General features: G+C 39.9%; 1 protein-coding gene across 1 annotated transcript in view; it reads left to right on the top strand.

The window, feature by feature from the left end:
• CLSTN2 (calsyntenin 2) overlaps positions 1–14,095 on the top strand; it is a 197,484-nt gene extending 183,389 nt beyond the window's left edge. The window contains exons 14-16 of the mRNA XM_005425119.3: positions 310–433; positions 1,771–1,955; positions 3,170–14,095. Coding sequence (XP_005425176.2) covers positions 310–433; positions 1,771–1,955; positions 3,170–3,379 — 519 coding nt within the window. The 3' untranslated portion in view covers positions 3,380–14,095. The remainder of the gene's footprint in view (positions 1–309; positions 434–1,770; positions 1,956–3,169) is intronic.
• The last annotated feature ends 1,563 nt before the right edge of the window (positions 14,096–15,658 follow it).

Raw genomic sequence — 15,658 nt, 5'->3', positions numbered from 1 at the left:
AATATAGAGAGAAGAAAAAGTCACTACTTATCCAAACAGGTAAATCAAAAGAGTCCTGTTCTGTGTCTCTTCAGAGTCAACAGCCAGAAAGGTTAGAATGCATTTTTCATGCTACAAATTAGAAATGTATTAAGCTGTGTATTTTTTCCACTGGCATTAAAAAAAAAAGTTAATTTGTCCTTTAGCACCTGCAAAGTAGTGTCCCTATCTGCTGATGAACTTCATAGTCCAATGTAATATATGGAACCAGCAGGCTTGGAGTATAAAACACTTTTGAGTATCTGGTCTCTTATTTTTCTCTTCTCCCAGGTTAATATTCTACACAGTTCCAACTCAAACTTCATGGACCATGTAAATCACATGATATTCCAGCCCAAATTTCTCCAATCTGTTCAGCACCCTGAGGGGAGTGTAAGTGCAGTGCACAGCTCAGGTATGTGACACCTTCCCAGAGACTGCTCACAATGATTCCGATGTGTCAGTGTTTCCCTTGCGGGTCAGCCTGCTCCACAGAATAAGCCCTGAGGTCCATTTGAGCTTCTAAGACCTCTCAGAGATCACAGGTGTGAAAGAAGGTAACTCTGAATTCTATTCTGTCCAAGAATGTACTTTTAAATTAAAACCTGGTATCCTTTTTTAAAGTCTTCATTAATGGTTTTGTGCTCTGACAACCACAGTTAAAAAATATATAGGATATATTTTTATTTAATTTTTAGGCTATATGAGTTAAAATATATACCCAAATCTGAAACCATTTCAGTGAAGTTTAATGCAGGGCAAAGATACTTGTTTGAAAGTTGGATTCTGAAATCCTTTTAGCTGAATGATACATATGTAAAGAAGTAAAGCTGATGTAAAGTGCAGGCAGTTGTAAGTAGCTATATACAGAGATGCTTAGAAAATTACTGTTTTTCTTTACATCGTAGAGACACTTCACTAAAATGAAACTGAATATTTAATGGATAAACTATTGCAAACTAGGTGTTTTTGCTCCTAAATACTGTTTTGATTTCAGACTTACATTCTCATAGGCAGGGCAAGGCAACAAAATGGGTTATGAACTGGGCTATCCCATGCTCCTCAAACTGCAGTACGTCGCAGTGCATAGGATGTGGCAGCATTTCTCCACTAACCTAATTATGGAGCTAATTACATGGGGTAGTTCAGAGAGACTTCTGCCTCTGACTAGGTGGAGACAGGGGCCTCTCAGAGTACAACCAAACAGTGGGGGAAAATGTCTTGAGTCCTCAAGAGTCTCCCAGGAAGGTTGTAACACAGAAAAATAGGGTGGCGATGCATTTATTTCTGGGAGTTTGAGATTGAAATCACAAGCGTTTGAAACCTTTGAAAATACAAGCTTTGAGATGTACATTTTGTCTCAAGTAAGCTTGAGGCCTCAACTGTGATCAGAAGGGGTCAACATGCAAGTGAGATAAGAGAACTTTACTGCAAAAACTATTTGATTCTGCACTTATTAACTACCTGTATTCTGTAGTTAAGTGGCTCAAAAAGCAAAGGTGAGCATGCTCACTTTTTAGTTAGGATTTATCATACTCGTCATAAGACACCATTTGTGTGTGCTCCACCTTAGTGGATGGGCACTGGTCAACACTATCCATCATCCCAGGCACATGGCGCATGGAAGGCATCTGTCGTGATTCTCACTCCAAAGGAGGGCGTGCTATGGGTTGAAAATGAACAAGGTTAGTGAGGTTTAGATGACTTGTTCCACAGGTGTAACTGCATTCCCTTTGCCACCCTTTGTCCCAGTGGTTCCCAGCGTGGCCATGATGGTTATCATCATCTGTGTGAGCATCCTGGTGCTGGTGGTGACGCTGGGCGTGCTCCGGCTCCGCTCCACGCGCCAGCACGGCTCCCTGGGGCACGAGGGACCCAAGGACAACGAGATGGACTGGGATGACTCTGCTCTCACCATCACTGTCAACCCCATGGAGGTACTTACCCCTGGCACTGCCAGGAGCCATTGGCTGGGCTGGTGGTGGGTTTGAGCATCTTTCAGGGTGCAGTTGTTCAGCTGTGTGTGTGTACACTCAAGACCCCAGCCCAGTTCTCAGCTCTGCACACCTTGATCGGATATAATTGAGAACTTTGGCTTTGTTGTCATGTATAATTACTAAAGAAGATGGTGAAGAACTCTCAGGTACAGCATCACTTCCACTCCATCAGTGTCTGTTTATAGGCACCTCTCGGGAGGTTGCAGTTTATTGCAGCCCCGAGACACATGAAAAGTCTCTGTTTTGGCTCACACATTTGAAGAATGAGTCGGAGTTCTTCAGTTCTTGGTCTCAGAATTGTTTATTGTATCTTATCTATACAAATTTTTCTCCTGTCCAGCCTAGGTCCACTCAGCAGGACAGACAGAGGCACTCTGCCTGCCCCCGGGGCGGTGTTATCTCTTTATACTACAAACTACATATAACATGTTTACAATCACTTTCTAATACCTATCACCTATGTTAGACAGTGAACTTCTACTCTAAACCAATCCAAAAGTGCCAACATCACAGCAGAAGATGGAGGCAGAGAAGAAGAAGAAGAAAGGCTGGATACGCCCAATTCCCTCCATCTTGTCCCCAAAACCCCTATTCTAAAAATCCCAAAATCTACCCCTTCACCTAGTGATAATTTTATTATTACACTACTTGAACTTCTGTGGCTTTCAGGTCTTCATACAGAGCTGGTAATTTGCTCCACAGGTCATAATCAAACCCACAGGTGTTCTGGGCTGTGTGCCAGGGTCTCTGAGCCCCCTGGCAGGGGTCCTGGTGACTCTGGACACCCAGAGGGATGCACTGAGTTCCGTCAGGTACCCAAGATGATATAGTTGGCTTTGGTTTTAACTTTTTCATGTAAGCATTTATACACTAAAAGGAGGGGAAATCATCAGCAGTTTAAAGAATATGATGTTGAAGGTTTAAATTTTGGTAGTGTGGCTAACAAAGAGATTGCTTATTGACATTCCATTCTTCTTGGAGTAGTTTTTGAATGTTTGCTACCAACTTGAATGAATTTGATGCTTAATAATCACATAATGATGGAAAGCAGATTTGCCCAGCATGTTAGCATTTCTAAATGCTCATTTGAGACAGCTCTGGCTGTCAAGAAGGCACCTTTCTGCTACTGTCTCATTTTTTTAAATGTATTGTAGAAATATGAAAAGCCACACCAGACAGAAGAGGAGAGTGAGGAAGAAGATATAGATGATGAAGAGGAAGACACAACCAGTGCTGAATCAGATGACAGTGAAGAGGAGGAAGAGGAGGAAGAGGAGGAGGAAGTGATTGTCCAAAAGGGAGACAAACAGAATGCCACCAGGCAAGAGCAGTTGGAGTGGGATGATTCAACACTCCCCTACTAACAAACAGCCCGCCAGCCACAGCTCTTTTGTAACAACCAATACAATGTTTTTTCAGAGTCTATGAATTCATTGACAGGATTTGAACTTCTGCTTGCCTGTAACTGTTCTGCCTAAAATTATCTTGTTGTAGTAATTGATGACAATAGAACTGACCCTTTTCTTACAAAGCCTGGAGAAAAGGTGGTCCAAACCTCCTGGCACACGCAGTAATAAAGTAATCCAGAACTTGATCTGTTAGCAAGCATAGTTCTCAATTTCCTGTTTCTACCCTGCAGATGTGTGACAAAAGTCCTGTCACTCAATCCATACAAATTTTTGCCTTTGCTACTTTTTTCACACAGGAGAGATTTCAGCTTGTTATGTAGAATAACTTCTGTGGGTCCAAATACCAGTTGCCATATAACTTCACATTTTTACAGGTGTAAAAAAACATAATCCACCTTCAAATTGGGGCAGGGCTTTAGTGCTACAGGGGCTAAATTCCATCTGTCATCTCATCCTGCCTTTTGGATGTTAACTGTCTTCTGCAAGGGAATATCTGGGACTTGACAGGGGATGCATGTGTGCTTATGTAGATGTGGATGGTGTATTTTTTCAGGCATGCTGTCAGACCCTCAAGAGAGGGATTTTTATCCAATCTACCAATAGAAATTAAAAATGAGTTTAAGAAAAAACAGCAACAAGAAAGGGCTGCTGATGGTTATCAAAAAAAACAAAACAAACCCAGTCTGTGTCCATAGATTGAGTAACATGGTCTTATGCAAACTGTAAATGCTAATGGGATTGATTCACTTAAAATCTGTAGAGCTGCTCATTAGTTATGGATTGAGCAATTTGCAGCAAATCGATGCTTTAAACTGTCTGTCTCATGGAACCATTAGCTTGCTGCAGCATCTTACTGAACTAGTGGAAAATAAGTGACCCCATTATTCCACAGCTATGTATAGCTGGGATTTAAACAATTATTTTAGATGAGGAAAATGTTCCCTTTTGCTTAGTGAATGCCAGCTGGAATTCCTGTCTGACTATATTCTATAAAAACATGATGCCCTATTTCTTCTGCACCCCTGCCTGCCTGTAGTGCACAAGAGAAAGGAACAACACTGTGAGTCCTCTTCTGTGCTCATAATTCTCCCTTATTTCTTCTGCCTGAAGCCATTAATGTTGACAGAAGGTTTTATAAAGCAGACAAAGAAAAATAAAACTTACTTGGAACCAAAACAGTTGAAAACAAAAACTAAAATCTTAAGAGGCTGAGAGAGTATTTTAGTTTGTTATGGTAACACAGCATATTTTTCTTAAACACCATTTAAAAAGAAAAAAAAAAAAGAAAAAGCAGAGCTACATAAGCTACATATACAATGTGTTGATTAGTCTGTGTGGTGTGTTTTTGGTCCCCTTTTCCTTAAGCACCTTTCAACTGCTCTGCTTACCAAATGCTGCAGCACTTGCTGGGGTAGCTGCTCCAATGCACAGAAACAAAATGGCATGGAAGTGAATGCTGCTTAGTGGCTTGTCTGGGTTATTTTCCTGAGTACTTTGTTTTCTTTGCAATTTCATCTTTGACTTTTGCTTTTTTAATCTGCTGTTTGAAATAAGCTGCTTCCTCTTCTTCAGTCTCCCAGTCAGTCTTGCCACAGCAGGACCTTCCTGAGCACCCTGAGTGGTGGCTGATGTTGCAAAGGGTACTTGAAGCAATCCTGAGGATACCCACCTCCCTCTGGATAATGATACTGGATTATTAACAACTCCTGGATGTCGTGGGATATAGGGAATATATAGAGTGCTTGGGGAGGGTTCTTGTAATTCCAGTTTCTGCATTTGGCAGCTAAAAGGAAATACTGACTGCAACTAGGCCCTTTAGTTGAATATCTAGAAAGTAAGTGAAAGAAAAATCTATAATAATTTTTAAATTGGAGATATTTATGCTTTTATTTGTTGTGCCAGCAATCACGTTGTCACATGGCTGTTAGACTGGCAATACAGCAGTTTTCTTTTGTTACCAATCCTGTTCCATTTTATTCTCTCACACATATTAAACTTAGAAAATATATGCAGAATCAAGGCCACATAAGTACATCTTATCTGCAGGAATAACAACTGTAAAATTGTCCACAATTTCTGTTTAATACAAAATTAATATTAATATTTCTGATTATCTTGAACAAAATGTTATGTTAGATCAGTTCCTACCATCCTAGTATCCTAGATAATTTCTCAGTTTTAATTTTTTAGTGACATGAAGCAGGCTCTTCATGATGCTTGTTATCAGCACATATCAGCAAATCTTTACGCTCAGAAAAAAATATTCAAAATTAAGTTGATATTTAAAAGATTAAGTAGATATTTAAAAGTCAATTTCAGATTTGAAACTGGACTTAAATTATTTTAAAGTTTCTGTTATTCCTGATTATTATTATCATTGTTGCTGCTGTTGTTGCTGTTATCATAGCAAACATTAGGGCAACTTGAAAACAGCAATTTACAACCTTATTGACAGCCTTTAATTCTTTTATATGTTTGTGAATTCATCAGTGTCTTTCTCCATCTAACAGACTTTTATCTTTTTGCTACTGGAAGCAGATCTTTTCAGGTTGTATTCATACATTACACAAAAAGGAAACAAAGTATTTTCTCTACTATAAATAAATCTACATTTTTAAACCTAAGCAAAGTCATACAGGCATGTGTGTTATCACTGAAACTTGATTTGCAGTAAGATACTCAGCAAACTCATGTGTATCACTGTACTTATTTTAGATTACTTGTTGGAGTGCATTATGCAGAATTTTTCATTCAAATAAATAGAAACATCCTTTTCACAGAATGGCAGTGAGAATGAGATACTTCTTCACAAAATGGGCCCTAAAATATTTGTATTGCACTGAAAGCAGTGGTTTCCTGAGCAAAACCACTACTAGAAAATCACAGAAATATGAATTTTTCTAAAACAATTCTAACAATATTGCCTCCCCTCCAGAAATTATTTTTTATATTATCTACTTGCTTAAAAACCAGCCAGAACATATACACACATATATACATAAAGACACACATGTGGGGGTTTTTTGCCCTTAATCAAAAGCCAATTTTTTCTCCTTTTCTCCCTGAAAAAAGTGTTTAGAATTGTAAAATCATTCAGGTTGGAAAAGACCTCTACGATCATTGAGCACTGTCAAGCCCAATCCTGACATGTCCCCAGGTCCACCATTCACATGTCTTGGAATTCCCCCAGGGATGGTGACTGTGCACTGCCCTGGACAGCCTCTTCCAATACCTGACCATCCTTTCAACGAGGAAATTTTCCCCAATATTCAACCTAAACCTCCCCAGCACACTTCAAGGCTGTTTGCCCTTGTCCCATCACTTGTTACTTGAGAGGAGAAACCAACCCCAGCTGGCTGCAGATTCCTCTCAGGGATCTGGAGAGAGTGAAAAGGCCCCTCCTGAGCCTCCCTTTTCTGCAGGCTGAGCCCCCCCAGCTCCCTCAGCTGCTCCTCATCAGCCTGGTGCTCCAGCCCTTCCCCAGCTCTGATCTCTTCCAAGGACTCACTGCAGCCCCTCAGGGCTGTCTTGTGGTGAGGTGGCTTTTTTTACATTAGCAATAAAGAAGTGTATCCAAAGAAAGCAGTTCTGAAGAGCTACCCGCAATCCATGGCACCAGGAATCCAGAGGTGACAACAGAGGTCTAAAATGACATCACATCAATGATCCCTTAAATTTTTGGAGTTCTAATCTAAGGCTAGGAAAAGCTGTAAAACCTACAAATGCAAATTGAAGATGTTATCTGAATTAATATAACTGCCTAAGTGGTTATTTGTGATTAATAGCTCCCATTTCTCTTTCATTTCTACCCCCTCCATAGGTGTTTTATCTTTGCAAGTAAACCTTAAAATGCACAGTTGAGATTAATATCAATATTTACTGCACTGGCTGACACATCTAGAAATAGACGTAGGGTTTGTGACATCTCTAATACTAATTAAAATAAACAGTTGCTATTTTTCCATTCCATCAGGTAATACCTTGCAGTGGTGGTGGGACTGCTTTTTACCTCACCAGAGGCTAATGGGAGGGAGCAGTTTATTTTTCTCTCTGGCATGTGGTGGTGTGAGCTTGCTGAGCACCATCCTCACTCCATTCTGGAACAAAGTAAGGCTCAGAAAAGATCAGAGGGTTCTAAAGTTCCTTCTGTGACTGAAATCCACTGTCTCCATTGCAGGAGCTGTCCCTGCCTGACCCTAAACTGAAAATAATGCCATGGGAAATCAGTAGCCCCAGGTGAAGGATGTGCAGAGGGTAGCCCAGTAGCAGTAGCAGCCCTTACTTCACTGTGGCAAAGCCTTTTGAGCTTTGATACAATATAAATAATAAATAATTTTTGTCTCAGCTGTCCCTTTTCCCAGCTGTAATCTCAGAGGCAGCTTTACCTGCCTCCCTGGTAGGGGTCCTAATGCACTGGGACCAACACTGCCTCTTCCCAAAGTTTTGGTGCCAGCACACACAGCTCTCCACAGAACAGCAACAGGAAAGACTTGACTGGGGTGACAGCAGGTAAAGGTCTGGTGGGATGGAGCTGTTCCTGGTATCCTGGAACAGAAATTATAATACCAAAATTAAGGATGTTTGCAAAAACATATGGATACTGAGAGAGGGAGAGAAAACAAAACTGAGTACATCTTCTCTAAGGGGCTTCCCCTTCCCTTAATTCACACATGCTGACCAGAGTAAGTATCTCAAAACTAGGATATGCCCAGTCTCAGGAGGGATATCAGGTTTTATCAGGTTCTGCCTTAAGAATTGCTTTCTGCCTTTAAGCAACTGCTTAAAGTAGTTCTACACCAAGTGAGTAAATCTAAGGAGATAGGAGAAAAAAACCCCAAATGACAAAACATAAATATCAAAAAGATTGCTGAAGAAATCAAACCACCTTCTAAGTCACTACACTGATTCCTGTTGGTTGTACATAATCCTGTGCTGTGTAGTCTCCCTCATGCTCTAGCATCACCAATGGCATGAGCTTTTCCCTCTCGCTGCCCCCAGAGCCTGTGCCTGAGCTCACAGCATTCCAGTGCCACAGCAAACAGCCATGGCAACAGCAGCCAGCCCATCCCTTTAAGTCCTTGATGTTCCCAAAGAAACCCACATTCCCATGCACCAAACCATTACGCTTTGTAATATTTTCTACAGCAACCAGAAGCTGTGGTCCTGTATGGTACATTGGAGTCAAATGGGGTTTTTTTTAATAAAGAAAGGCATAACAAGCAATGTGGGAGAAGTGATGTAAAGTGAAATGGACCAGGTTCTCTAAAGCTGCATGTCTCAGATTGTGTATCCAATGATCAGACTTCTGGTTGCTGGACTCTCTTGGAATCCAACTTCATTTTTGTCAGCATGGAGAATAAAGATACAAAGAATAGAGACAACCACTAAAGCTACAGCAGAACAAAATTCATACTCTCTTAACACACTGAATCTCAAGAAATATATCTGCTAAATATTTTAGGAGAATTGCTCCAGTGATATCTCATAAAGTAATTATAATTCATCACCTTTATAGGATTAGCAAGGTTCAAGCCTGGTATGTTCTTTTTGGTTTTGGTTTTCTCTGAAAAAGACATGGTCATAAATTAAAAATACACAAACGTGAACAGTGCAAAAACTGAAAGAGGAGAAAGGGCTTTAATTTCATAAGCCTCTGTCTAAGATAGGGGTTTGAAGTAATAAACAACTGTAGCCCTCATTATTGAAACTTAGCAGAATAAAATGAACCCAGGAAGTTTTGTATGTTCATAACCTCATTTCTGGTGATGAAAAGGCAGGCACCAGAGCAGGCACCCTTTTTCCCTAGAGCCATTTTGCTGCCTTTGGAGCAGGTATTGCCAGTGGTTTGCTCGTTATGGTCTCCATGTCTCTGCTGGCAACAGGAACAGTGCTGTCCTTTGGAACAGCTCTGTCAAAGAGCCTGCTGCTGAACCATAATTCAATAATTCTCCTGCAGCTCTGCTCTCAGCCCTCCATGGTGGAGCACTCCGAACACATGCAGAGGGAAAGACACAATGGTTACAGCAGAGAGCTCTGGGCTGGTGCTTCATGAGTTACTGCCTATAACGAAACACACTCAGCAGCGTGAGGCACTGCAAATGTGTGAAACAGAGTTCAGGAGAAGCCCTCATTCTTATTTTCAGTACTAGCTCATGGGGAAATTGGGCATTCATCAGCTGTTGAAGCTCCATGCCCATGTATTGTCATTATTTATGTCTGTGCTGAGAACAAGGAAGCAGCAGAAATTTTTTTCCCAGTTAAGTACATTGTACAATAAAAGATTCAGCTTTCCCTGGGCAAGGTACACAAAGCTTGCCAAATGCAAAGAGAAGCTGTCTTCAAATAGGGAACAAAGATTTTACAATGGTATTCCATCCTTGTACTTCACACACCCAGAAAATTTCATGGGAGTAAAATGCTTTTCTGCAGCCCTACCTATGCCTTTTGTATAAATCTGGATACAGTTTTGGGTTTTCAGAGGCATTTAACTTCCCATCTGGGTATAAACTTCCCAGCTTTCAGGTGTCCTTTGGTGTACTAACCCATAAAACTATTTTTGGCTGAATGTTTCAGGATATACTAAGAGGATATACCCTTTTTTTTTTCTCCTCCTGCCTCCTCTAAATATATAAGCAGGTACAAAAGAATTGATCAGACAACCCTGACCAAGTCTGTGACTACAATGACATTTCCAACCAGTACTGAAATTGGCAATAAATCTTTGTCTACAAACTGCTTAATGTGCAGTAGAGGAGAAGGTGGATGGTTGTTTTAACTGGGCATGCTCTTTAGAATGTGGAATGGATCAACTACAGTCAGTTCCATTAGAAAATCAAATTACTATTTAAGGAAGAGTGAACAGGAAAGTAGAAGAGAATACTGCATGAATAACAGAAAGAGTTGAGGTTTACAGTGATGTGAAAAAAGTTGAAATTTGATCTTGTAGAAAAGAAAGAGACATAAAAGCATCAATGTCAAATAGTAAGAAAATGGAAACATTCAGTATTTCCGTGCCAGAACCAACACTGTCACGATGAACAAGGAAGAGAATGAATGTAGGATGTCAAAGGGTTCCAGGATGACCAGACATAGATGCAAAACACACATATGTGTGTTGTGTGCATAAACCTGTGTGTGTACAAGAAAATCACAGAAGGGTGCCCATGGGGAGGTGGTGGCTGTGGTGATGAAGGAGAACTTGCAGGTTTTTAGCCTGGTTGATGCTGAAGTTGCCTTCTTGAGTTCCAGCCCCAGCACCTCCAGCAGAGCTGGGAAGGGAGCAGGGCCATGAGAGGTGTTGCTACACTGTGTGTGCATGAAGTAGAAAAATGTAGAGCCAAGACCAGCCTAGGGGGCTTGGGGCAAACATTCTGTCTGCTATAACTCGAGTCTGAGGGAACAGTTACCACATAGTTTATTTGAGGTAAGAAATGGAACTTTTGCCCACAGACAGTTGTTGGTTAGTTTTACAGATTTTCTACAACAAACATACTCCATGGGTTGATGAGGAGCTGCAGATACCCAAGGCAGACTACATTCTATGTTGAAAAGGCCCTCAAGTAAACTTTTTGCAGTGATACAATCTCCTAAGTGGCCACACAGTTAGGAAACCTGATTTTTGAAAACATACATAATAGAAAACTTTTTAAGGATAACAACCATCCCTGTGCCAATCTGAGAGCTGAGTTATTGCCTCTCTCCTCAGAAAAAACTACTGGCACATTTATTTTTGACCTCTCCACAAATTGATGTAAAAGTGTGGGGTACATCTGAAAAGAGATGGGGTTTTTGTATGTATTCTATTCCAAATACTGCACCACCAGTTGAGTAAATTTCTGATTGTGGTTAAGAGGCAATTCTGTTCAAAGGGTCATCATGACAGGGATGGGAAGATACGCCAGAGTGGATTATTGCTTTGCAGGGTAATACATGCTATGGGTGTGCTTCCTGAGAACTGTTTCATCTCAACTTCAGTGTGTTTTGAAGTTTATAGTAGACTTATCAAATCCTAGAAATAAAGATTAGTAGACAAAAAGAAAAAGTAGTGCAAGTAGAGTATTATGCTAACAGTGCAGAATTATTTCCTAGAATATATTTTTTAGTGTTAGGGGTGGGGGTGATTCAACCTACTTAAATGTTTCTAAGCCTGGGGCTTCTACTGCTTCCCTTGGGAGATTGTTCTAGAGTCTATTAGAATTCACCATTAGAAAGCTTTTCCTGAAAATGAATTTAAATAATCCTTTTTGTAATTTTTATCTCATTAGTGCTAGTTATACCCTTTTGCACCACTCTAAATAGTTCCCCTAACCATGATTTATATCCTTTGAATATTTTTAGATAGTTATCAAGTTCATTGCCTTTGGTAATTTACTAGAGAAGCTGTGAATCCCTCCTCATCCCAATTCATTCCTTCAGTTATGTATTTCTTACCTTTTCATGAAATGTCCTTAATGCACAAACTAAATTCGTTAGTATTTCCTTAAATGAGTCACAGTCAGTTCACTCTGTTAAGATGCTCTGTGTTGCTGGTGTCACTGCATAAGTTGTTAAAGTTTAAACAATAAATTTAAATTGAAACTTGATTTTTTAATTTTTTTTTTCTGTAATCCATGGACAAGTTCTCATATGATATGAATTTGGCAATGTCTTTTACATGGGTATGATTTAACAAAGGCAACCAATAAACACTGCAGCCAATCAAACAATAATACAAAGTATAATTTGTTAAAACCTAAGTTGCTGTCATCAATGGGAAAACAGACATTGTCATTCATGGGTCCGTGTTTTTACACTAAATATTAACCAGTACTTTCACTTAAGATGGATAATACTGCTTCTCCTCAAATGTCAAGAGAATGCATCTACTTTCTAAGACAAATGCTCAAGATTTCTAGATAGGCACTAACTGCTGCAAAGAAATAGAATTGTGCCAACTCTTCTGATTACTGCCATGCCTACCCTTATATTGCAAATTTGTGATCCATTTCTGGTCCCTGGCTGGCATGATGACCATGGGGTTTGTTTTCAAGCATGTCCCAAGCAAACCTGAGTTCGCTGGCTCAGAAGCCACACTGGCAAACAGGGAGGATGTACAAAGGCAGCTTGGCTCTTTTCATTGATGTGTTTCCTTCATCTCCTCCTGCCTCCTGTACCTGAACTCCAAATCAGAACTGAAATCCTTGTGTTTGAAGAGCCACTGCATCACTTAAGACTCAAGGGAAATAGAATTTGATTTCTTCTTCATTTGGGCTGTCTGCAAGGATCGGTGTAAAGCGGAGAGCAGGAACACTGAGGGTTCAGGATTGACTTTAGGGAGCTCTCTGCTTCCCTCAGCACATCTCTGTCCCTAGTGGGTGTAAATTGTGCAAACCATATTGTAGGAAATGAATTGCCAGGAGTGGGTTTAGGTCACATGAGCAAACAATGACTTCCTTGGCTGTTTGCTGTCACTGCTCTGCCCACCTTCCCCAAAGGAGCCACGGCATGAGGAGTAGACAAAATCTGATGGACAGGGGGGAAGTTGAATGAGCCTTGGAAGGTCAGGTTGCAACACAAAGGAGAGGAATTCCTGAGCAATGAGTTGCTTGTGATAAGCAACAGGGCAGGAATCAGACATGCACCCTGAATATTGCTGCAGCTTGGTGAAAGAGGTTGCTCTAGTTAGCTTTAACTATGTAGTTATTAAACATTTAAATGTTACTGAGACTGTAGGATTTTGAAGAGCTGAGAAATTATCCTGTTGAATGTAACAGCTGTGCTCGAATTGGCTGGGACAATTCTATTTCATATTTCACCATCTCTTGACAGTAAAAATGGTATTTCATCTGCCTGCAAAAATTTACAATTTTTCCCACACAGTTCATCATTTCCCAAATTGTTTCCATGTTGGTGCATTGGTTCTTGTCGAGGAGCAGTAACTGCAGTTGGTAGCATGTATTTTGTAGCTTGGGATTGCTTCCTAGCTGTCCAAATTCTGTGTAGTTGTGGCCACTTCTATGGATAATAAAAAACTATACCAGAGAAGGGATTAAATAAATATATGCTGTATGGTTGTACATACAATGGCTGTACTCCATAAATGTGTCTCAAACCAACAGACTGTTCAGCCCAGGAAAAATGCCCTTACATGAAATATCTTGCTGTTAATGTGAAACAACCATAAACCATATCTTGAAATGTCTTGTTGCAGATGTTAAATGCATTTCTGAAAGCATGAATCTACACAATTAATGCAGTACAATGAATTAAATTACTATATGCAATTGAAAATATTATATGAAATGATTTTTTTAAATATAGATGAATCAGCTGTTTAAAAAAAAAAGAAAACCCAACCCTTTCTTAATGAAAATGTACAGTAAATTTTGACAGACAGTATAGTACACAAACCCTAACTTTACATAGAGTAAGAAGTTGTACAAAAGCTCCTCCATGGCATAGTGGTGTATTTCATAAAAGCCATGTCAATTTGCACAGTCATTTATGAATTCAACATTGTTACTGCCCATATGTTTTCCACAGGACTGATTAAATGCATATTCCAAATAGATCTGTTATTTTAACATTTGTTCTGTACATCTGTACATGTATAAAGCCAGAGTCATTTTTGTGGTCACTACAGCACTTTCTGTGAATTGGCCAATAAATATAATTTTAGAATTTCACATAAAAGGTAATGTTGTCTAATCTTTATTTCACTGGTTATTGAGATGTTCTCATTTCCTGAAACGTAGCCCCTAAACACTAACACACCTCAGGTGGCAAAGGTTAAATATCTGGCCCACATCTGCCATCTCTCTTGCTAATTCCTAAGGGGGAAAATGCCACGTGTCAAAAGACTCAGTCCAGTTTTAGAGCATCTACACAGCTTTTCATCCTGCTGCTGAGAAAGGGAAGCAAAAGAAAGGGAACTTTTTGAAGAGCTGCTGGTATTTATATTTAATAGCCATCTATTTTCCCCCTTCATTTTGGTGTGATAAAAGATGATAAAATATTAACAAGAAGGATGACTATACCACATATTGCACACATAAAATGTGAAACAGTACAAGGGGAAAAACCTAATTCTGGGTCAGCAGCCTATGAATTGCATTAGTGCACATAAGTGATGTATGTGATCTCATCACACACAGGAATGTGCACTGACTGTAGCCTGGCAGTAGAGATTGGAGCCTATGAGGGTTGCTGCCTTTAGCACACACACTGGCTGTGGCAATGACCAAATATTTCCCTCTGGCTTCAGCACTGCGCCCTGACCACATCAGCAGCTCTCCCTCACAGCCCTCTTATCTCTTCTCTCACTCTCCCCAAGTTAGAAGTTACAGTCTGATGTTTCTCAACAAAAATGGGACAGACTAGTAAATAAGACCACAGGCAGTTTTTACATTTCCCTGGCTGCTTCTGCATGAAAGGGCTTCGAGGAAAGCTCACCAAGGGAATCAAAGTGTGCCTTCCAGCAGGGAAGCTCCTGAGAGACTGAATTTTTCAGTGTGACTTCTGCAAATCCCACTAATTTCTCAATCAGAAATGCCTGCTTAAATGAAAACACCACCGAAAAAAGATTCACAAACATATGCGAATGAGAAAAACTGCTGCAGGGGCTAAGACAGAAAAATAAATCTGTGTAAAAGATTTTGGTAAAATAAAATTAACACACAGCTGTCTCCCAAGACCACAGCTGTATCCCAAGACCGAATTTCCCAAGACCATGTAAGATGCCATGTGCTGTAGAGTTAATGATGTTACAAAGAGACATTGACACAAAAATCACTAGAGACCTTGGGGTGAGGAAAAACAGGGTGTTGCTTTTCCTGTATTTTAAATTAAAAGGTTTGAAATGTCTTTCTAGTCTGAACTTAAAAAAAAGAAAAATTATAACTTTCCTGAACATAATCATAGATAAAGGGAGGAAAAATTATTTAGGCATATTATTGCAAACATCATCCTTAAAACAGAGTTCATACAGAAATATAAGAAAAACCTTTAGAAATTTAGCACTTAGTGAAAGAGTTCAGCTCTGTCTCTGAGATTAGTAAAACTTTGTAAGCTGGGCTTTATTTTTTAGCCCTTTCTAGCTCTGCCAGCAGCTTTTTCAAAGGAAAAGGAAGGATTCTGTCTGCTCTTGCTGTCTTTCAGTGCAGCAGTCAAGGAAGAGAGCAGAAGCTGTGGATTTGTTTGTGAAGCTTGTGTCTTCACATAAGATAGACAGGAATGAGATGTTGTGAGCTCCAAAGT

Source organism: Geospiza fortis, unplaced genomic scaffold, assembly GCF_000277835.1.
Source record: "Geospiza fortis unplaced genomic scaffold, GeoFor_1.0 scaffold118, whole genome shotgun sequence".
NCBI classification, from domain to species: domain Eukaryota; kingdom Metazoa; phylum Chordata; class Aves; order Passeriformes; family Thraupidae; genus Geospiza; species Geospiza fortis.
Note: the sequence above shows the minus strand (reverse complement) of the source record. Positions and strands in the feature narration are given on the sequence as shown.